Source organism: Varroa destructor, unplaced genomic scaffold (genome assembly GCF_002443255.2).
Source record: "Varroa destructor unplaced genomic scaffold, Vdes_3.0 BEIS01000006.1, whole genome shotgun sequence".
Lineage (NCBI taxonomy): Eukaryota > Metazoa > Arthropoda > Arachnida > Mesostigmata > Varroidae > Varroa > Varroa destructor.
In genome coordinates this window covers 31,211,573-31,235,351 of record NW_019211459.1, presented here as the reverse complement: position 1 = coordinate 31,235,351, position 23,779 = coordinate 31,211,573, and the positions used below count along the sequence as shown (strand labels likewise).

The 23,779-nt window shown below is 38.7% G+C and overlaps 2 protein-coding genes across 11 annotated transcripts in view; one reads left to right on the top strand and one right to left on the bottom strand.

Annotated features, from left to right (window-relative positions):
• Positions 1-23,779, bottom strand: part of LOC111253440 (cytochrome c oxidase assembly factor 5-like) — a 40,565-nt gene that overhangs the window by 14,055 nt on the left and 2,731 nt on the right. For 6 of the 10 annotated variants that reach the window (XR_015330638.1, XM_086993683.1, XM_086993680.1 and 3 more), the window contains exons 3-5: positions 1,990-2,064; positions 1,197-1,512; positions 701-901 (exon numbers count right to left, since the gene is read on the bottom strand). Coding sequence is in view for 9 of the 10 variants with exons in the window: in XM_086993683.1 (XP_086849809.1) it covers positions 701-901; positions 1,197-1,499 (504 nt within the window). In the remaining variant the exon portion in view is untranslated. The remainder of the gene's footprint in view (positions 1-700; positions 902-1,196; positions 1,513-1,989; positions 2,065-23,779) is intronic. The other 4 variants (XM_086993677.1, XM_086993678.1, XM_086993681.1 and 1 more) reach the window with 2 other exon arrangements.
• On the top strand, positions 8,555-23,325 carry LOC111253441 (uncharacterized). The gene is made up of 4 exons (XM_022812817.2): positions 8,555-8,817; positions 10,412-10,807; positions 20,505-20,784; positions 21,729-23,325. Exons 2-4 carry the CDS (start codon positions 10,687-10,689, stop codon positions 21,829-21,831), a joined length of 504 nt encoding a protein of 167 aa, XP_022668552.1. The 5' UTR covers positions 8,555-8,817; positions 10,412-10,686; the 3' UTR covers positions 21,832-23,325.

The window sequence follows — 23,779 nt, the reverse complement described above, 5'->3', positions numbered from 1 at the left end:
ACAGTGGATCCTCTTTCATGTCGATATATAGCTTTCGCTAAATATAGTTAGCGTAATAGCGAAATAATGTTTTATAATAATTAAAACGAATTCGTTCAGCGTCGATATCATTCGCTATAGACGGGATTCAACTAAGAAATGACCAGTGCTTCATTTCAATTCAATATATTGAATTTTTTTACATGTTAATAAAGAAAGTAAGACTGCCGCACGCCCACACTGAACACCCTATACAATGTGAGCTCAATGTACGAAATGCAAAAGCTTAAGAATATAGTATAGTTAATTTTCGCAGATTATTTTATTCTTATTATACGTACATATGTCTAAATTGATTGTAGGGCTAAAATATCTGTCCGGGTGCCCTACACAGCCGAATGTGGAATCGCGATGCCTAATTATTAAGACTGTTACAATTCTCATTAAAAAATAGTCAGTTCCACATAGATTGCGTAGGCGATTCATATATGGGTACAAAAGCTCAGTGCAGCCTTACGTGGAACGCATACGCGGAACACACATGATTGGAATATGCTGTGCGTTGCTAGTGTTCGATAATATATGGAACCAAGTTTCGTCAGGTCATATATTAAAAAGCGTGGTAAAAATATTTAAATAGCTAGCATGTGCAGAGTATTATATTGACAAGTTACATTGCTGCATAATTCGGTTCCTTGAAAAAACTATGCTGCTGGCTTACGATCACGATATTGTAAAAACCGCGTACGTAATCATGGAAATGAACTGAGCTAGCTCCATCCAGTACCGCCCGTAGTCCACCAACTCCGGCTCCGCAGCCGAGATCTAACACGTGCCGTCCACAGACGAGCTCCTGTCGTTGACTCAGTACGTTCAGCAGGTCGATTGTGGACTCCCATATCTTATAGCCGCCTTCATAAACCTAAATAAAGTTAAAAAATTTAGTCTGAGTAAAACGTACGCAAGAATGAAAACAACACGTCACCATTAGTATTTGACCCGTAGCGACACAAGGGCAGAAGCAGCACTGAATAAGATCTCAAGCAGAAGCAGACAGCAGAAAATTGCGAGCTCAATAGAAAGCTAAAAAAAAGAACGTGTCCTGAAAAAAAAGCTATAAATTCATAAGACTGATTCGCATGTACTTGTCCTGTACAAGACATTAAGATGGGCGTTAACTAACAGGCAGTAGGAACTTGTGTCATCATATGTCGTACCTGAGGAATAAGGTCTGAATTTAGCTTTTCCGCTCGCTGAAACAAGTGGTCATTTTTGCTGGTGATCGGTGCTGACAGATGTTTCACTCCTAAGGTTTCACAGATCGGAGGTGACTCACAACTAGAATCTGACGAATTAAACGCTTCATTAGGAAATACTTCCTGGAAAGGTTCCTTATTAGAACAAACTAACGCAGCATCCTCGGCTTGTTCAGGCTTTCCGTCACTGTTCGTAGCATAATCGCTTTGAGGTGCTGACATATGAGCCTCACCAGTTTCAATATCAAAATTGAACTTAAACATTGTACCCAGTTCCCTAGAACAAACAGAAAAATAAATAGACGTACGAGTTTAGTCATCGAGGTGTTGTTTTTCTTTGAGTTCTCTAAATACATATCAGTGTCTGTCCTTATGCCAATATTCCGTTCGACTAAATCGAAGAAACTGTATTCTTTATATAAACGTTCGGAGGAGAGTAGGCAAGTCCACTATATCGGGAAATATAACAGCAGAATTTCGAAATTCGACTATTTTCGAACTCTTATAGCTTGGTAAATAAAATGCAATTATAAAATGAGACCCATTACTACATAGAAGGCCGTTGGATGAGAAGCTATGAGCCGGTTCAATGAAGCACCCGTTTCGCCCTCATCAAATATTGAAGAATGAAAAATATTGTACATATACGAGAATTTTGTAGGGAAATGTAGACCCATATCTGTTCTGTCAATACATAAGCATCCTTGCTAAAATCTGGTTACTTCTAATGTACGTTACGACGATTTCATCATACCTCCTAGGTCGTGATTCGATAGCGACCGGGTATCAGACCAAGAAAAATTAATCGTAATATACAGTAATTAATTTCCTGAAAAAAAAAAGCAGTATCACATTAGTAGAGACGCAATTTCTTTTATTGAAACAGGTGATGATACGAGCATATGGTTGGTCCATGACCTAACCGGAGGTACAGCCAGTCCTGTGTCAAGTCTGACACGCCCCGACGCCTAGGTAGTCAACAGATAGGTACAATAATGCGGCTTTGGCGAATTACATCGATTGTATTATGCTTGTTGCTACCCGCAAAGTTAATCGCTGGATAACCTACGAATGGCAGTAGTATCACATATACAGTCACTGATAGGATTCAAGTAACCCCGTGAGTCCTAAGTCAATCATTCCGGCAACAGTTTTATGAAATTAGCATTGGCCATACCCATCAAGCTGTCGTTATGTATCGTATATAGATGTGTATGATATAGAATACCTAGAGAAGAAGATATATATAGTTATAGAAAAGTATTTATAAAAATTGTATATATATTAACGAATGAGTGTGATTGAATCAGATGGATTATGATTACATCCCATACATGAATCTACCGTTTTAAACATCATTCCACACCTTGCTTTTTGCGCTAATGCGTCAGTAATGTCATTCGGCGGGCAAAGGGGATATTTGCGACCTAGCGTCGAGTTGAATGCGTTCATCCAGACAACTACTAGTTTTGATAGCCAATGTTCTCCATATACATTCTCTTCGCTAGGGGTTCAACGCCCGACTTACATCCCACCACCCAGATACCCGCCCTCTACTACCGCAAGATGTGCGCACGCTGACCTCGTAACCCGTTGTGACACAGTTCCCGCATCGGCAGTCTCGCGTAGCGGCACTACGCCTAACGTCACTCGACAGAAACCGACAAGCTCCACCCAAAAGCCTCGAGTTGTGAACACGTACTTATATATATATATTAAGAGTTATTTCCCATCTGGCAAACTAATTTACAGAAAATAATTCAAACTGATCGTCTGCATAAGAAAGTTAAATCTTTTATAAATGCTTTCATAACGGTGCAAATGCCTTACATTGAAATCATTTCGCTAGACGCGGAGCTCCTCAACTGACCTCTTCCTTCAGAGACAACTTGCAAAGTTTCGTGCCGAGGTCTAACTAAAGGTGAACAAAGCATTGCTTAAAATGTTGTTGTTATTAGACTTTTTTTTTTTTCTCTCTACCGACCGCTATCGGCATTCTTCGTTATATGCATTTTAGAGTCACTAGCAATATCATCCAGGTTTCGAAACTGACGTCGTCACGGCGAAGGCCTCTATGAGCGGACACATCGGCTCATGGCTACTTCGATCTCTTCGAAGGCGATATTCAGTCTTAATTACAACACTTTTAGGCTTGTATTTTTAGTGAGTTCTAGTGCTCAACTGTGATTATAACAATTAGGAATAGAGCAGTGCGAATCTATTTAAGCTCTTTACGACAGCAGGCGTTTTAGCATTTCTACACTACGAAATCATATCGCACGATACCCACCAAAGAACTGAGACTTTTCATTTGATCCCATGAACTCTGGTTTCAAGCGATCCCAGGGCTAGTTTCTCTATAAGGGGCATACGTATGTGCTCTGGCTTTATCTATGCGGAACTCATATGCCAATGAAATACCTATTTTCTTTTTTTAACTAAACAATGCCGTGCAAGCAAAATTCGAACTTCAGTAGATATCACCGAAAAACTAATTATGATCATTGTCCTAGACGAAACAAAATGGACTGTTATCAAAAAGTCTACCATTGATTTTCACATGTAAAGTAGATAAAAAGCCCAATGAAGGTGGTGTTTGAGTAACATTTCTGCAGTGTAGACATTCAAAAGGGCTTATGCCGATTCTGGCGCATGCTGTTATCACAAAAAACCCTAAAGCCAGCCGAAGACGAAGGACTGAAAGAAATACAATGAAAAAGAGTTCGGAAAAGTCGTTCTGCCCAGGATCGTAGAGAACGCTTAATGTGTAATTTAAAAATAAATATGTGGATCTAAATACTAACTACTATATACCAAATGAACCACAGGAAAACGTTAAATATATTTGAGCTCCATACGCAAGCAAATTCTGTCAAAGCGGCCCGCATCACACTACGTTTTTTTATCCTATTCCTTATTTCATTCTTAAGATACAACGACATTGCGGTCCTTGGAATACTAAAACGGATTCGTCTTAAACAATACTTAACGGCAGTACTGACCATAACTTTGTTTCTTGGCCGACTTTCGGCCAGGAGTGCGTCACAGATTCCTGCTCTTGATACTTACAGAATATTGCTACGATCAATGAAAAGGCGCTCCTCAGCCGTATATGTTCCCCCTGCTAACATTAATGGAATTTTTTTCTCTCCTAGAAGACATCTTTCCTCTCTCCTCAGGCTCGTTTAATAACCTAATGAGATTGCCGACGGTGAACAAGTTAATATCTTCTATAACATTTGCGCCTTTGCCTTCAGAGGGTTTCAACTGAATTTTTTCTGTTAACGTTACTTTGCCCCTCCACCAGCCGAAGTTGGTGGAAGCGATTCGTTGGTCAGAGCATGTTGGATCTGCTACGAGTTGTACAAGGCCTTGTGCAGTACAGATTTTGAGTTGCGCATCCTTTAGGCGTCTCGTCAGCTGCTCCAGGACTTTGGAAAGTTACATAATCGATTTGTGGTTGGCTGACATTGCCTGATACAAAGTCTCTGTGTTATAGGCTTATGAATTCTTGCAGCTGCTCGGTTAACTTACCCGATCAGCGGGAACTATATCAATATCAGCCATATCGTTCCGTGGGAAAGGGTAATAATAAAGGCAGCCACCTCAAATGAAAGGGTTTTCAGCTTAGCACATGAAAGACCTCTTTATTACAGGCAGGATAACAAAATAAAATATAAGCTAACAAAGATATAAGATAACAACATTTTTACGTATGATATATACGTGAACATTTGCTCAAAAAACAGAAGGTTGCCTTCTCGTAGCGTAATGCAGGAAAGCTAGAGAAGAAATAGCGTTATACTCATGGGAACATAAACGGACTTACAGCACAGCAAAAGATTCAACCTCGGCTGTAGGCCCACCTCCTCTTAATTTGGAAGCCCAGTTGTGCACTAACATTTAGCCCGACAGCAAGTCTACCGCTACCTGCTTTCTGCTCTGTCCCAGCGGGGCTGCACGAAGGATCGAATGAAGAACCGTGTTAAAATGAAAAACTTGTGGCTGCACGTTTCCAATAAACACACGCAAACTATTCGTTGTAACCATATGGAACTTCGCCTACATTTAGATTTTCTCATACAATGCATCTCTTGGATATAGAATTCTGTCTGCTTTAACAAGTCCGCGATATACTGCTCAAGCGTTCTTTGCTGCTATGGTCTCTTTCTGCTACTTTTTCATTAGTTTATTTAGATAAAGCAAAAATATCTCCATTGGCGTCCTTTGTCGCATCCTCTCAAACATGTCTATCGCCTTTAGCGCGTGCTTGTGGAAATAAACCCTCTGCTTAAAGCACTAATGACGTACCAGCCACTAGAGCTGCATAAATGTCAACCTTTTTTCGACAACATAATTAAAATTTGACTTTAATTCAATATTATGTGATTAATCTCAATCAGTTGTGTGTGAACGTCATTGTGTACGAGGTCGGTACATTTCGTACCAGTCATATTTCTGCAAGATTTGCATAGGCTCGTTTTACCAACACTTACACAGATCCACTGTAATAGTGTCTTCAGATGTTGCCCTCCATTCGCTTTTAGTGAGCAACCTCTTGCTTTCATTGCTCTCTCACGGCTGACACATAAACTCCAGTGAACGCTGCAAAGTCGTTAATAGGTGGACCAACGACACGAACGACATTACGCAAGCCGTAAGTATTCGACCTTTTTGGATCGATCGCTAGCCTCCGCATTCCTGTCACCTTGACAGCCGGTGTAAATTAAGGGTCATGCATTTACAGGCACAGCAGCACCTGTTATAAATTGCGAGCCTTCATCGCGTTTACGCGTTTCTGCCACGTATCAGCACGAAACTGACCCATTTTTCGATGACTCCCGGCTAAAAGCTATGCAACCCAATGGTGTCGCGATAACGGACACTCTAACCTGGGCAGATGGCAGCCTTGCGAATGATGAGACACGTTGACATCTAACAGATTGCCTGTGTCAATGCATCCATGACAAATATCACCGAACCAAATTACATGGTAGCCTGACAGAGGATGCCGGCGGGACGTCTGAGACAACATACAATACCTGTCTCACGAACGTGGATCATCACAATGATCTTAAAACAATTCGGCCTAGGAGGCTTTCTCACGGCTTGTTTGATGGACAACAGTTAAATAACCTAGTGGATGGTCTGCTACATTCCTGCAAAAATGGGAATACCATGCAATGGAGCAGGATAAACACTCGAATTTCGTTCAGATGCCAGTCAAATGAACCGTAATTAGTTTTATTCATTCGAAGTGCGAGCTGCTGCGTTCACGAGCGAATGCAAAGTTAAGTGAGTATATCCTTATGTGTATTTTGAATGAATACAAAAGATGGCGTTATCAATATAGGTAGACCCATAGGTGTTTCATGGTCAAAACGTCAAAATCAGTTGTAGATTATATAGAAATAGTAAACAATCACTTTAGTCTCAGGATTATACATATATATATAGTTGTAAAGCCTGAAGCCTATTTTAGGTATATTTGTCTAACTACAAAATTGTCATTCTGTCGCAAATTTCTACTTGGAACCTAGGTAAATAATTAGTGACAGGAAAAAAATTAGCTTGAAAGTCTACGAGTACTGCTGATAATATTTTCAACTGATTTCATGACGGTTGATTAGGGCTACTTTGCATCTCAAAGTTAGCATTACCTTGCGGGTGGCATCTAGTGCCCGGGACGCAACACTTTTCGCGAAAGAACACAATGTTACCGGGGCAGGATGAGCAAATAAAATGTTCGTACAATTTGATGATTGGTCTGCCAGATACTGAGCGCGTAAATCGGGAATATTCTGACTGGTTAAAGCAAGCTAGAAACCCTATCGAAACTCCAAAATAGAGAGGATGATGTTTTAAGCTTTTTCCTCATAATAAATAGCTCCTACATTTACAATAATACGATCACTGGAAAAAAAGTTTTGCTACGTATCATACATTAATGGGTCCAAGATTATAGGGAATGACAACGGATGACAATTTAGTCCACAAATATTTCATTAGATAAATCAGGACGAAGCATAAACGATCGCTCGCATCGATACATTTTCAATCGACATATTTATAAATAGAAAAACGAAAGGCCTACGGTCGCTATTCACATCCTATTGGAGTCCATTTGTACTGTTTTTGAGACAACAAAAAATCCTAAATCGTTTAGTATTCATGAAATAAAATAGAAAGGCAAAGCTTATGCTATCAAGCCCATTTTAGAACTGCAGATGATCAAAACGTGTAAGGTTGAGGAGACTTCGGCCAATGAACACTTAATAGGCTACAAAGTACAAATTGAAAGGGCTATGTATAAAGCAAAGATAGATGGACAAATTAAGGTTCGTCATGCTAGAGATGAGAAGGCGCGTTTTTTCAAATGCTATACTCGAAAACTACCGTAGAAAAGAAGAACTGCCCCACCATAAACTTCACTTCGGAAAGATCAGCACTCTTTACCATGACAAGAACACATCGACTCAAAAAACCATACGAAAGGTTAATCAATACTGGAAACAAACAATTAGTACCGGAGCAGTGGACAACGTTCACAACGAGGAAAGTGTAAAAGAAATGTGTACACACATATACATGTATATGTATATATATCTCTAAGCTTGAAGTATATTTACTTAATTCCGAAGTTATGATTTTAGCGTATATCACTGTCGGGCCAGATCACACAACGCCTGCCCATGGTAAACCCAATAGTTAGCTATATTTTAAATTTATGTAACTGCAAAATTAGGTAACAATTTTAGAAATCAACGGGAAATCTCGCATTTGATCCTACGAACTACCAGGGTGTTCCCTTGGAGCGTATTGACATTTGCGTTGAATTAAAGACATTATATTATGCAAATTTAGGTCGGAATTTCTGAACACTATCTAAAATTTAAAAAAAAAATCTATAGACTACGGCTTCAAGACAGCATGTGAAATGTCACAGGAACTTTTTTTTCAATCACAAATGATGTTTATATATAATAGATTATTCCCAGTAGTTTTTTTTCTTTATCAAAGACAGTAGAACATTCACTTCTTGTTCAAAATATTTCTTAAGTTATCTACATCTGCACTCGTCATTAAAAGATACTACCACAATTAATGTATAAACAACACAATAATGTATAAAAAAAAAGTTTATCATTATATAAGTCCCGTTTAACCGAACTTTAAACCAATTTTTCTTTACTAATTGAGTCCATTGACCGGAATGCAGATCTTAGTTGATACAAATCTGTCACATCCCTATTAATGTGCTGCATATCGACATATTTAACCGTTGAGCTCGCACGCCTTTCGAGCCACATCGCCGTAAAAGGCGCTCAGCAAACGGGATTCACGACAGCGCCCTCAAGCGGTCGTTTCACTATCGCTGAGGTTCACGCCAACGGCAGACCATCGACACCCCATCCAGTTGGCTATGTGACACCGAACGGAACGGTGGCTAATAGTTTCGTTGAAGCTCTATTGGAAATACTTATTTAGGCAGGAAAACTACATCACGCGCCGCATAAACTCAAAAATTCTGGCTAAAATATTTTTGGATACTCTATTCAGTTAACGGCTACACATGGAGCAGGTGAGTAGTATGCGGTACTACTACGGTAATACCACGGTATGCTTTAAGGAAAATTGCAGGTCCTTCGCACCGGGCAAAGTTTGCTCTTCTGCGAACATGTGTCTCTAATATGACTGGTAAAAGCTGTATAACGATGTTATCCATACTTCATACCGGCTATGTCTTAGCATTGCGAATTTAAGCAATTCACGTATTGGGAATATATTCACTGAAATTCGAAATTATGCGAGCTGTTTTAATGTGAATCTCAACATCTATATAAATTTCTTTACGATTTCTTTACGAGGAGTACAACCGTTCAGTATCGTTTAAGAAAATTTGTTACTTAGCAATTTCCGCCTACGGTCTGTCTGTATAGAATGTGCATGAAAGCTAAATAATGGAACATCAAAAGGAAATGTTCTGTCTACTGGAGTGCTTGCTATGGAAGTGTTCGATTACCGAGTGGCTTAAAACGCACCACTCTCGGTTCGATTATGGTTTGATACTCAAACACCCGAGATGACCGCTTGATTCATTAAGTGCAATATACGCCATCTTTACTTTGTTCTATTTGTTGCTAACTTAGCTGCATAATCAGTCATATTGCATCTTTTCACTACAAACGTGTGAAATTTACTAACGAACGGTGATTCTGATAATGGACATTACCATGGGGCATAAAATAGCACTTAAAGATAGACCTGCATTAACCTGTATCAACAACTTCTTGAAGAATGAACGACTGACTGCCAAACTTTTTGGGCAAAGCCTAGCGGTCCTTTTTTAGTTGTAACAAAAATAAATAGGTGACGACTGCTACGTTAGGTATTGTATAGCGAATGAATGGGCAGTTGGTAAGTTAAGTTTGACATGATAAACAACGAGGCCTGGATCTGGACACTCATGACAATGAGACAAAAGAAAAAATTACTGCACACTGAGGATATTCTATTTTGCTATAAAAATATTGAGAGTTAAGAGGTTACAATATTTTATGCGTACATAAGCTCGGTGTGGAAACGTCGTGTGTATCGTAGAATTTGAAACGCAATTGAAAAACCAATCCAGAGATGTCTAAAGAAGATGAATGAAATGCTAATCATGTCTAAAGCGGTGAAATCGACCCGCGACGTCACCCCTCAATAAAAGAGGAAGGCCGTAAACTTCTTATCCCCAATATGGCTACTAACAAATGCTACCATTCAACGAACCGAAACCGAAACTTACTTCAATTTTTGCGAGATCACTATGGACCAGGGTAAATTATCATTCTGTTCATAAGGCATACTTGAAATAATGTGATACTTACACCTTATTTTATTTAATCAGAACTACAGAAAATAATATCATTGCTGACGCAGTGCATTGAGTTACCCGACGTTCATACTTAGATTGAAATCAGGTAAGTTTAGGGGGGTAAGGTCCATATGGCTGATTCCAAATGTCAATGATGAAGTATTTTGAGTTTGACCCACATAATTTGCTGAGCCTGTTAATTGTGCGGGGTACTGAATAACAGAAAATCATTTAGCTTTTCGGACACTGCCATTATATTGAAGGCACTAATATCGTGTATATATATATATATATATATATATATATATATATATAGTTGCAGGAGAAAGACTCAATCACGGGCTAAGTGAGTTCATCATATTTTGAACTGAAGGGTGTCCGGGCCCCGACTGGGCGTGGCGACGCCCTCGGTGCGACGGCGCCAACGTGGCGATTGTGGGGGGGCCATCGGTGCCCCAGAGAGGCGGAGGTGTCTCTGGGCAGACATCCGGGGCCACCACTAGTGGCACTCCGGCAAATCCAAATGATAACTCTACCACCCCAAATAGTGGGGTGCCCGCCTCCGCCTGGTACTTCTGGTCAGCGCTTGCTATGGCCTCGTTCTCACTTGTCGCACTCACTGTTGTTATGGTGCTTTGCTGCCGTCGACAGAAACGCTTACTCATACTTAAGATGGGTCACCACTTACCCAAAACCCCACTTAAAACTACCGGTAAGTAATAAACGTTGCTAACAAAACTAACATAAACATACGATACCATAAAAAAACATGTAAGAAACTTATACTTGTGTCTATGTGCTAAGCCGTACAAGATACGTTGTCTGAAAATGCCGTTAAGAAACTTCCTAGCAGCTATTTGACTTGGCTAAGAAATATGTCAATCTGCTTTGCTTCTTCCGCAGAGGAAGAATGTGCCATTATGAAATCATATATTGTATTGATTTTGTTCAGTTTTCTTAGAAAACCATCGTTTCGTAGTGCAATCCGCATTCAGTTTTAGAGTTTTATTTTACTGGCTGCTCTAACGCTACATTTCGAAGAGACAATCCAAAAAGAATATTTGCTTTAAATAACCTTAACATAGGTTTCCAAATAGCACCAGCGAAAAATAAAATACTATCGCCGATAAGAATCATCATCAGTACTCTTAAATATGCCGTTAAATTTAAAGACCTGTTTTGGGGTCTGCAATTTATTTTTGAACGATTCGAGGCCACGTACCCGCAAGGAAACATTCATTACGTAACAAATAGACTAGTCAGGGCCCAACTTGAGTCGTGCCTGGACCGATGCCCACCATGTCTCCAATTTTTTTTCTTCACTCACTTATACTAAAGGAGATCTATTCCAACTATGTCATCATACAATCCTATCGCTATAGCTAGACAAATTGACAGTACTTAAGGAAGAAGATACTGAAGGAATAGCTCACACTCTAGTAATTTCAAACTATTACTGGACTCTACATCGACACTAAATCTACCGCTAACACTCAATTTGACCTTTCCCACATATATATATATATATATATATATATATATATATATATATATATATATATATATGTGTATAATTCGGTAAAAGGATTCATCAGCTGTCCTTGGAGAATCCGGATAGTCTTACATTGTTGGTATTGAAGTCATAAAATAGTTGGATTATATGTTTGGCTCCTAAATCGTAAATATGAAGAATGATTCTCACTCTTGGTACCTTTATATTTTTAAGCTGGGTCAATGAAGTAGTATTATACATATATTTATATATATATATATATAACACTACTACTCAATTAACATCATAGGTAGCCGTCTATCTATTGATAATGAAGTTGCTATACGAACCGAAAGCTTCAACACTTCTCCCAACATAGCTTGAATTGGCACCAACTTCCTTCCTTGCCATCATGTATATGAACATTTAATTGCCCTATGTACGAGAAAAAGTTCTCTGTAGAGCAGCTTAAAAATATTGAAATAGTAAAAATGAAAGTCATCCTTCATATTTACGTTTTAGGCACAGGTACTCCAGCTATCTTATAAGCCCAATACAAACAACCTAAAACTATCCGGATTCGCCCAGAACAGCTGGTGAACGTCACATTTCTACCGAAATTCTAACCGGTGCGTTTAAAACCGATATTACCATATCTCTACCGAAACGCATTGCAATGGATTTACCTTCATACTTCCGTGCATACCCTTAATAACGTGCCAATACTACCGCAATTTCCCGAAATCATAGAAACATCGGCTTTGGATTTTAAGTAGCGCATTATACAGCTACTTCAATTTGATAACTCGTTTGTAAAAAAGATTCTTAGTTTAATGCAAAATGGTCGAAGTTCATCTTAGGTTGTAGAGGTAAAGTTATTGTCATGTTCACGTATTGTCCGGAAACCTTAAAAGACAAACAATTGACAAGGTAACAATTTAATTTAAAATAGATGTTACGCGGTCAAAGCTGAAGTTGTCCGTCTACCCAGTTATATGCCCACACATGTGTATGAATATGTAAATAAACAACAAACCCTCGAAGGTCAATAGAAAACACATCAAATATTCTAATATCAAAATGAATCATTGACTAAGCTCTTAAACAATAACTTCTATAAAATGTAAAGTCAGAGGAAATTAACCATGTAAAAGGTTTTCGGGACAAACTGCGAAGATGAGCTTCTAATTCTGTCCTAGAAAAAATAAGCTTTCTATTAACATCAACAATAGCTGAAAAAGCATGTTAAAATTTCGGTTATTGCATTATGTATATGTGCATATACACAAAGTGCATTCGAATATGGACAAACTTCGGCAAGTTGTTCATTGTAGGGGGCATGTGTTTATTCCATATGTTTGGTACAGGAAAATAGTTCTTTCTAGCACAAGGCAACCGACCCACCATTCCAAAAAACCGAACGATTTTTTCGGAGTTTAATCGAGTATCGGCTATTTCCCAAGATTTTAACGTTGGACAGAGGGTCAACGGGACCGATATTTTTTTCACGAAATCGACGGTCTACGTTATTGCTAGTTTTTCGAAGGTTTTTGAAAAATCTGAGGTATATTTCTACGAGGCAAGTCGGAAATCCTCCAAAAATTAGTCAAAATGGGTCCAAAAATCGTTTTTGACACACTTGGATTTTTAAAACAGAAATTAACGTTTTGTTTCGGGAAAGAAATAAAAGAAATATCAGTTACCGGTTAAGTCGTACGAATAAGCTAGAACGGTTAAGTCTTTTAAAGACTCCATGCACCGCTTTGCACCTGTAACACCATCTGGCCATTTTTGACTTTTCGGTACTTGCATTTTTGGGACCTATCGCCTCCATTAGTCTAACATTTCATTCGGGAATTTGTTCTGTTTAGTGTATTTAAGCTGCACTTGTTTACGCTAAGACTGGTTGAAGCACGGTTACTGTATAATGGTAAAACTTCTTGTTCGGAGGTTAAAGGAAAAATTATTCGAAACTAACTTGTATGATTTGGGTGTTGAACTAACGATGCAATTGCAGTTATTATATTACCGTTTGGTTTTACACTTCTAACGCAGGTAATGCTTTTCGAATGTTTCCGAAACAACAAAGAGAAAATCCGGATTTAGGTCAAGCGCCCTGTATGTGTAACATGTATGAATATACATACTATAAATTACGACCTTTTCATCGACACTTTCGAGAAATTCACATGAAAGTAGTTCTGAACGCATCTTTACTCCTGTATCACGTGGTGACACTTTAAGCTCTCAAATGGTTTCTAATCATTTTCATAGGTAAAATCGTTTCATATGTAGGGACATATACTGCATTTTCACTCAGCTCGTCGGAACCTCTCTGCATGAGAAGTTTTCGCCCTTTGGGGGCATATTAGTAGTCCCACTAAAATATAACTCGCCTCAGCCTCTACAACTTTCTCAACATGTATATAGAATCCTAAAAAATAATAATTTATAAAGAAAAAAATATTGCGAGAGTCGACTTGGATCGGATATGAGATTCTAGTACGCGCGGGTTTCGTTTCAAGCCTGTCTTGCGTTCGATAATTTAATTCATTGATGTTGCATTTTGTTAAATCTCAGCTATGGTATGCTGTGACAGTTATCGCCTTACAGCTGCCCGGCTCATGTAACCCGTTACCCTCTAGCAACTATTAATATTAACAGATTTGATTCGGGTTACACATAGCCTAACCTTACACAGAATCTGATCCAAAAATTTTCTTAAAGAGTTATTTCAGACCATGTTACAACCCACTTTCATCTTAACGATACCAGTGTTAACTAGTGCTTGATAGTCTGCCGGCAGTTTTTGTGGGAGCGTAATGCATGACTGTTGCCGTCCCGTCGAAACTCTCCAGTTAGCATAAAAAATTTTACCACTCGCCTCCAGTAATTAGTTAACCTGCTAGAACAATTCTGATTTTTTCTTTTTAATATTTTAGTAGCCTCCTTAACGTTCTCCAACAGATCTATTAAACACCCTGTATGTATCCTACTGCTTAAAGGAGTAGATAAACTTGATTTAAAAATAGCCAACCAAAAGGTTAACTCAACTCTTAAAAATTAAACTTCGGCACTGCGCGCCACTTTAGTCTGAGGCCATGCCTAAGCCAGACTATTTAGTCTTCTACAGTTGTTCCCTCCTCCCGACGGGACCCATGTGGAATAGAAATTCGCCCCTCGTGCGCTGCTTGCGTGTGAAATGTATTTTCATGTTCGCAGGGTAATCGTCTATTAGGATCAACAATGATGCAAGCGTCTCTTCAATCTTCAATACAGCTCTTAGCTGTTATGAGGTAGCGAATGTATAAATTGTTGGCAAAGAAAACCGTGTAAGGATTTAGCGATGGCAAGACGGTCTACACGACTCATAAGTTGTACACGCCGTTCAATGCTGTCTTATGTATCCATTGGTCGGGTAGGGAAATAAGCGGCATACGTGATAGGTTGGATAACTGTATTTATCTAGGCAAAATTTGGAATGGAGTAACGCCGCAATACGCTTTTTCTCGCTGAACAGTTTCCTCACAAGCGTTGTGCTGAGACACAAAGTGCGCACAGCTGCCTGTACAGCATAATAGCTTTACAAAGTCAGCCTTACATCGTCGCGCCTTGCTCGTAGTAGCACGCGATATTGATCAGCCTAGTTACTGCCTGTGCCCCTATGCTGCCTGGTGTCGAATCGAGCGGAATCGCGTACCATAGTAGGGGTAGGAAGGCGTGGTGAGTACAGGAAGGTAAGCATATGTCGGATTAGATCCATGTCGGGGTCAGCTTGCCCCAGGATGAAACAACATCAACCCTAAATCAGTCCAATCCGTCCTCGCTAGGGAATCGATTTAGGTCGGACCAACTCGCTAACCAGTAGAGCACGAGTCGCGGGCTTCGCCCCACGCCTGTTTTGTTATTAAACACATTTGATCTGCCTAGAAGTAGAAGGCTAATTATATTTATAAAAAAGGAAACGTCGAATAGAAACGAGATATTAGATTACAGCCTAATATCCTTTTCCACAATAATAATAATAATCAGAATTAGTTTTTTCATACAACACACGTTGAGCGCTTCTATTCACTCAAGAAAAGTTGAGTTTACTTGTTCCCTAAGTATAATTTTCATAGAGATATACATTTATACACTTGATGATATACCTACGCAGACTATGCCGGAAGCCGCTTTGGTTTTTCCGAACGGCGGCGAGCGTGGTGTTGTTTTCAGAGTAGTAAGCTACAAAAAAACTTGTTGGCTTCGGTTTGCGGCCAACTAAAATAACATTACGTTCTATACGGAGAAATAAAGCTTACCCTTTAGAGGCCAAGGTATTTGCCCAGCCGGATTTATCTTCTGTATAGACCTCTAGAGACCCACACAAAATTAATCCAATCCATTAATATATATATATAATAATTTGTTGGTTCAAGCTGCACGAGGAATACACCACATGCATTTCCAACAGGCGCGGAATCAACTTGTTGGAGACGCATTGTTTAACCAGTTTCCGCAAATCCAGTAACGCGTTATCATCGAAATTCCTGCTTTGGCCAATAGAGCCTTTAGGCTCCAAGCCCTATTTTTGCAAAAAGCCCTTTCGACTGCGTTCTTCAATGTGATGGTGTCCTTCAGGTCAAGCAGGTAATACCTGGTCAATTACCTGCTGATCTTTAACACTTCAGTCTTAGTTTTTGAAACTTTTGCATCATAAAATCCATTTGCCTAATGCCTTTAATAATTTCGATGAATTCCCGCAGCGTTGTGGTCTTCGAGGCACAAAAACTTAACCACTGAGCAGTGATTCTCAAGACTAAGTATAGATATTTTTCTGAGCTTTTCCAAAAGTAAGGTCGACCGGCATTTATTTACGAGTTTCCAGAAAACCGGCGCATTTAAAATCCAGATTCTGCCTGCCTGCCTACAGCTTATACTTTGAAAATTCGTCAGATTCAGAAAATTCGTTAGAAATAAGTCTTCAGTTTACTGAATGCTATCATGTACAAATATGTTTCGAGTTTTACCTCCCACATCGCTATTAGGCATTCCATGTAGACCACCTAAGTCACAATGTGTCCCTAAGGCAAATAGCTATATAAATACCTAGGCAAGTAATACCACCGTTTCTTATATACGTAACTATGTAAACCGTGAACGCTTAAAGTTACGGACGAAAGAAACATATGTCACCACTGAAAATAAAGCCTTTGCTTTAACTAAAATCGCTTGCCTTTGTTAGGCTTTGCAAATGTAAACTGATCATTAATTTCAATGGAACTCACGACTAAAACGTGCGTTATTTAAAGAGTATGTCCATTAGATTTTTGTCAATATATACCGCTTAAGCATTATCGCTGATTATTATCTGTAATAATAATAAATGAAACGATAACCAGCATTGGCGCCACGCATATGTTAGCGCCGGCATTCCTATTACAAGAAACGCGAAGTTCAACTAGACATAAGGCGACTTCGGTTGTAAATGCAGAGAATAACCTTGACCTTAAACTTGAGCCCTGTACAGACGAATCACATCGTGAGGAATAGATGAAGGTTAGGCACCTATAGCTTAGATTGTAATCATACAACGCTTCTTGACTATCTCGCATAGCTTACTAGCCTCCGCTAGCAGCACTGGTAGCAGAGATATGTGGCGAGGAGTCATAAGCCAACCGGATAGAAGATGCTTCCTACCGAATAGCTAAAGAGCGGTGCACCCAATGGAGCTACTGTGCTCCGTTCGCCCCTAACGAAACCCCCTGTATCTGAGTTTGAGGGACTCGAAAGGGGTCCGTGCGAGAGGGCGTGAAGGCCACTGCTCGCGAGAGCCTAGTGTGCCCATCGTCCTTAGTCCAATGTGCTCATCGTCCCAATTTGGCTAGCAGGATACCTATACATGAATCTAGCTACACAACTTCCTAGAGTCTGCATTACTAGAAGTCGATTGATTCTGTACGAATGCGGTGTGGTAACTGTGAACGAACATCCGCATGTGTACACGTAAATGTTAGATGTTCGGTAATTACCGATATCCTGTCTCCAAGAAAAGTGGGCCTTGTGTTCTTTGTCCCCCCCATTTCTAGGCATACTTGTTTCACAAGGGTTAGTTGAAACAAATCGAGTAATAAACACAGTATCAGTTATTTCTGTACGTCCTTTATTGCGTCTACTGAACTTAATCGAAATTGGCAGCTTTGTTGCCATACCTTCCCCGTCCAATTAAATAACTGATACTATTCTACTCGACCGCTGCGAGAAACTTTTTGTAGTGCCTTTAAATTGTGTGGCAGTACATAACGTGGCCTTATAAATATTCTTTAAATATATCCAGACGATAGAGCCAAAGTACATACCTATAACCCTACTCAGGGGTTCCTTATTTATCTGTTTTATTACGTGCTGCGCATTACAGGCACGATGAACCTTTACAGTACTAGGGCCTATAAAAGCAGTATATGTTAATAATTATCATTATATATATAGATTTTTTAACGCGCTGGCGAAGTCTCTCGTTGTCGTATATGGAGAGAACGAAACATTTTACCGTCTTAAATCGAACAAATTAATGATTTTCTGCCTGGCGACCTAAATTTAAATAATTCCTTTATGAAGAAACATTACTATACGCAGAAAAACATTCTGACCCGACATCCGTTATGTACATTCCTGTAGATCCAACTCTATAAAACTTAAACAAAACATCGCGCTTCGTCAAATTATAGAAGACAATTAAATTGACAACAATTGGTGTCACGGGATACGTTAAATAGGTTCGATACAGACACACCCTTTGACTTAATCGATAAGCAATAAATGTTCACGATGCTATTCGTTTTCATGGACGCAAATATGAAAATGTCTTCTGAGCATTATATGCTTAAGACTTTTTATATGAGCCGATATCGTGTGTTTTCAAGACATCTACCACAATCAAATAAATTCCTTTGTTTACACATAGAATGCGGTACAACGCATGCACTTGTAGATTGGCTGTATGCCACTGTCATACTACAAATAAACTAGGAAAGAGATTAGGGCCAAAACATTTATTTTTAGCCATTCGAGCGATATTTCTTATCACAACGAGTAGGTACAGCTGCAGTGTCACCCCTTTGCCCCCTGTTCTCCTTCAGGATCATTTGAAAAGGTTGTTTAGATGTCTTTCTAAAAATATGGCTAATCGCATAGCATGCGCAATGTAAACAAAAAAAAGAACGCAGCGGCACGGGCCAAAGTGCGCGTGAGCATGTGTGTATATATGCTATTTGTGGCTAGTGAATAGACGAAGCCCCATCCATATGCATCGTGCAAACATAGCGTAATAGATGCGCATGCAGAAGTCGGACGCACTAACCACAGCAAAATCTTTATAGTTTGAACATGCGCTAGACAAAGCCGGTTTAAATCTCCACTCGTCGACCTTTACTTCATATTGATTTGATGTGGAGAACTGTAAGGCTCAAATCAAGAATAAGCGTGATACTGATTTTGTGAGTAGGAAAGAAATGATAACAGATGCATTATGCTTATTAACTGTCCTACATAAAACAAAGGTAAAATCCTTCAGACGATAGTGAAAGAGCCATTATATATAGATAAATTAATAAGGTGAGGTTATCAGTACATTTATGGTCAGGCACCTACATAGGTGAGAATTTGCTCTGTCAGTTCGACCCCTAGTGGTTAGAGATCGTTAGAGGTTGCACATCCCATAAAATTAGTTAAGTTTTGTACGAGTTAGTCCAATTAGCCTCACCTGATGAGCACTTGCGTCGCTTTCAAAACAAATGAAAACCACACACACTAATAAAAGTTCATTGTTATCTACAGCCTCATAAATCGGCATGGATAAATAAGTAGCTTAGTTAGTGTTTGTTATATGTGTACCCCCATGTAGTACAGCACACGAAACGTGTTTCTTCGATTTTGATGGTATTGTTTTTTATTAATTAAACCAAACTAATCTTTTTCATTCGATAGAAAGAACCCTGTTTTCCTAAATAAAGCTCATCTATGGGGATTTGATGTAACACTCCATTCTTCATCGAAGTTTACTTCTGTTGTCATTATACTATTGGGGGAATGTACGTTACCTTATATTGCCCCGTCTCGATTTGCTACGCCTTCACATGTCTGTGTTTGTGTACATATGTGATTTATGTGTACAGATCGAAAAACAATCAATATATAAAATCATACAGAACAATCATACGTCAATAATCGATATACGCAATATACTAGAGGCTGTCTTCTAAAGCCGATAGATAACGAATAATTTGAAGTGTACAACAGCAGGTGGAGAGAGAGGCAACACAATTGAAAGTATTCAACCTTTAGAAAGAAGAAGCGCCACCCAAGTTCTATGTTAGGTAAATGTTTTGTCTATTCTATCGAGGCAGAACTGCGTTTTATTCGGCTCATATGATAACAGCTTCAAAATTGGAACTCGTTCAAACCCATTTTGGGAGGATACCACTGTTAAAATCATCTTTCCGATTTTTGCATGTACGATTTTTGCTCTTGATATCAAACAAGAGTAAACAGCGACGATCAATGGACGACAGAAGTATCATACCGTATTTTATTGTTATTACGCGATAGGTTCATAGTAAATGGGGATCGCAGAAATCTACTTTTAATTAAAAAAATACTAACGAGTAGTTTGTTAACACAGTAATTGCCGGGACCATAAATAATAGTTTTCATGAACCTTTCATCAGACACCATTGTTACCAATATCTATAATTCTCTTCATCAATTTCATATCTCAATTTATGTGGTCATGTTAATGTTTTCTTACTAAAATATGCGGAATACCATTTTTTCATTATTTTTTTAGGTACGGAAAATATAGTTACTTAGTCTGAGCCGATTCTGCAAATAAAAAAGTAGGTTTCCTCCAATTAAAATGAAATCACACTACTTCCAGTTCAAAACGCAACGGGAATTATTCAACCTGACGTGATGTTCTATTCTGGTGGTCGGAACGAGACTTGTAAAAGAATTCATAACAGCTACAGCGGGACGGTCGCAACGACGATTGGCACCTGCGAGCAGGGTCTACTTCCTGCCACGCTATTAGGAACAGCAGCGAGTCCTGCGCATAGTCTAATGGCAGTGATACCGCCAACAATGGTTTTGCCCACTCCACTTCGACCGCTTTGCCCAGCCTATCAGGCTAGCCAGCCAGTCCAGCTCAAGAGTTCCGGGTGAGGCGTTTACCTATTTATAGGGCTTACTATCTCGTTTTGGCCTATTTCTATTGGTAATAAATTTATATAAGAAGTTGAACGTGATCGTCATTTGCCGGAGGTTTTCTGTGGATTAGCTTACACCCTTTTAGACGCCTATATCAATAAAACTTTATTTTCAGGTATTTCGGTGCATATCTTTTTAGTTTTCACTTCCGCGTTGATCTATTACAATATTTCTAGTAGCTATGAATAGCTCTATCCATGAGGTGTAGCTCTAAAAGGCTCGACTCAACCCAATAGGTCAGTTAATTGTCACGTCAAATATGTGAAAAATATTTTTCACAAAATAAAACCGTGCTACTATAACGCGAATGGAAAGCATCTAAACAAAGTAGTTATAAAACAAAATTTGTTCACCGTACGATGGTTCCTCTGAATCTTCTTGCAGCACTGACTTAGAATATATTGTCGTTATTATTTCGTTTGTAAGCCGCTTTCCAAGCAATACAAACTTGCTGTATGACACGCACATTTACAAATCAACTCGAACTTGCAAGTGAAATATGGACTTATCAGAAAATTTTTCAAGATAACTAGGTAATAAAGTTTTAAAAGTTATACGTAATAAAGTAATTACTTATAACCTAAAATCTAAAGTTATTGAAGAATGACATATTTTCGAAACTCCATTTCTGATACCATAATATGTTCACTATCTGATAAAAAAAGAAGTGCGTCAGAGCTTGCGCTGAGATTAATGTCGTTTCAGTTTTGTGATACCGTAGTTATCTTACCGCACTACCGGTTTAGGCCGAGGTTATGACGCTCTATCTTTATAAATTCCATTAAAAAACAATTAGGGAATGCCCTTTACACACCGCAGCTTTCTGTTTTTGCTCGCTATATCAGAGCTCGCTACAGTGACTCTGACATTTTCAGCCCTTCTCTACATTTTACAGGTATTTGGGTACATTGAGTGAAGAACTAGCGCTACCCCCGGGTTACCTTCAACATCGACTCAAGCTTCAAAATCATCAAATGACACCTGTGTACTCGTCATAGCAGCAGCAACAACAACAATAACGCTTCTAGTAATAAATCAACAGAAAAATGAGTCCAGTAGAAATTCTGCTTATAAGTATAGAATACAAGAAATTTCGTTGGTAGCTAACATCAGGTTTCATGCAGGCGTCTTTTTTTCCATATATGCGTTTAACATAATCTCTTAGACTTATTGCTTATTAAGGTATTATGCTGTAATTTGTGTATGATTAATTTCGGCCTAATTTGCCTGAAGATATCATTCCACTAGAGTAAAAGCATCAGCAACAGTTACCTGCAAGTACACTATTCAGTTGCCATCAACTCTAATTGCCTACACAACGTTGATTCATTAGCTTGCTGACTTCTGAGAATAAAAATAGAAAGAGGATCAATTCTTAAACGTCAGATTCTGTCCATCGTGATAGCAATGTCACGTGAAATGATCGTAAAGGACTATGCCGTTGGATGCATTAAACGTGTGGTATTAAACATCTGTATATATGTGATTTAAAACTTCAATGTCATAATATTGTTTAAGGAAAATGCAGTGATAATTAAAAACGATATTATTCGACTCTACAATCGTTAAAACAAGATATTATTTAAACCAATTAAGCCGGCAAAATATCGCTTGTATCGATTGCACGTTATCATCATTATGCACTAATTAATTCAGCAATGCACGTAATATGGACCCGTTGAACACATTCATAGAAACAACCGTTGTCAGGGGGTGGAACTACCAATTGTTGAGAGTTTTGTTTGCAGCCTTTTGATCTCTCGGTCGAAACGAAACAGAAGTGACTAAAAGCAAATATGTCTCCATTCTCACTGACACACATATGATGACACAGTGTTTAGGCATAGAATGCTATCGTGAGAACTTGAAGAGTGCTTACTGTTTTTGTATAAAACGCATCATGGAAGTATGTTGAGACAAACGTGTGTACAATAACGAACGGAAACGTTTGGGCTGAAAGCAAACCCACAATATATTAATATGATCACATCCTAACTATACAGACGTATGCATCGAATATGTATGGTTTCCAATGCTACGACATCTTTTAAGTCAGTACTATCAACAAACGTCGTGTGATTCTTCGAATGTATGCCCTCATGTGCGAAGACATAGGCTTCAAATTAATCGATTTAAAAAGGAATGACCTTCACAAAAATAAAACTTTTCTACTAGCGGTAGAATAATAGGGAAACATATATTATAGGAGGTGTACGAAAACCAAATAAACCGCTTGGCATGAATATATTTTGAGCAAAACCAAACCTATGTACTATACAAGAGCTTTTCGTTGTATGTCATGTTTATATACCTGCAGTTTATTTAATAAACACAGTTAACTCAATATATGCCTCGACAATGCCGAGCAATTTAGAATAGCAAATAATATGTGGAAACATATGCGAAAAAGTGTTATTGAATTTATGTCAGGGTCATTTGTTACGCAAACGAAATAAAGATACATGTATATTCACCGTAATTTATACTAAGCAGCAATTTGTTTTTTTCACTGATTTTTAAATGACAAACACTTTTTTACTTCTCGTATTAAAAAAATAAAACTAATTAAACTGCCAAGAAACTCAAGCTACCATGAATTATTCCTCCTTTTGCTTTAACGAACGAATAATTTTCCACATTCGTTGCCACTAAAGAGTGCTTCAAAAATATCTACTTGGTTTTTTAGGGGTGCTGGAACTAGTTTTCGTTCTCCCGAGTGACGTTAGGCTAGTTAAGGTCACTTTGTGATCAATGCTTAGTCATATTACCCCTAACGGCGCAGAGAAATAATCTTCTGCGTCTCTTTTTCTTCTAGAATAATCCTCTCTAAAGATCTCGTTAGCATTTGAACTATATAGTTACGTCCTTGCCCCTTGGACGAGGTTCTCATTAAATAAAGACTCGACCGATTACAGATCTGAAGCCCAAATTGCTATCTCTATAGGC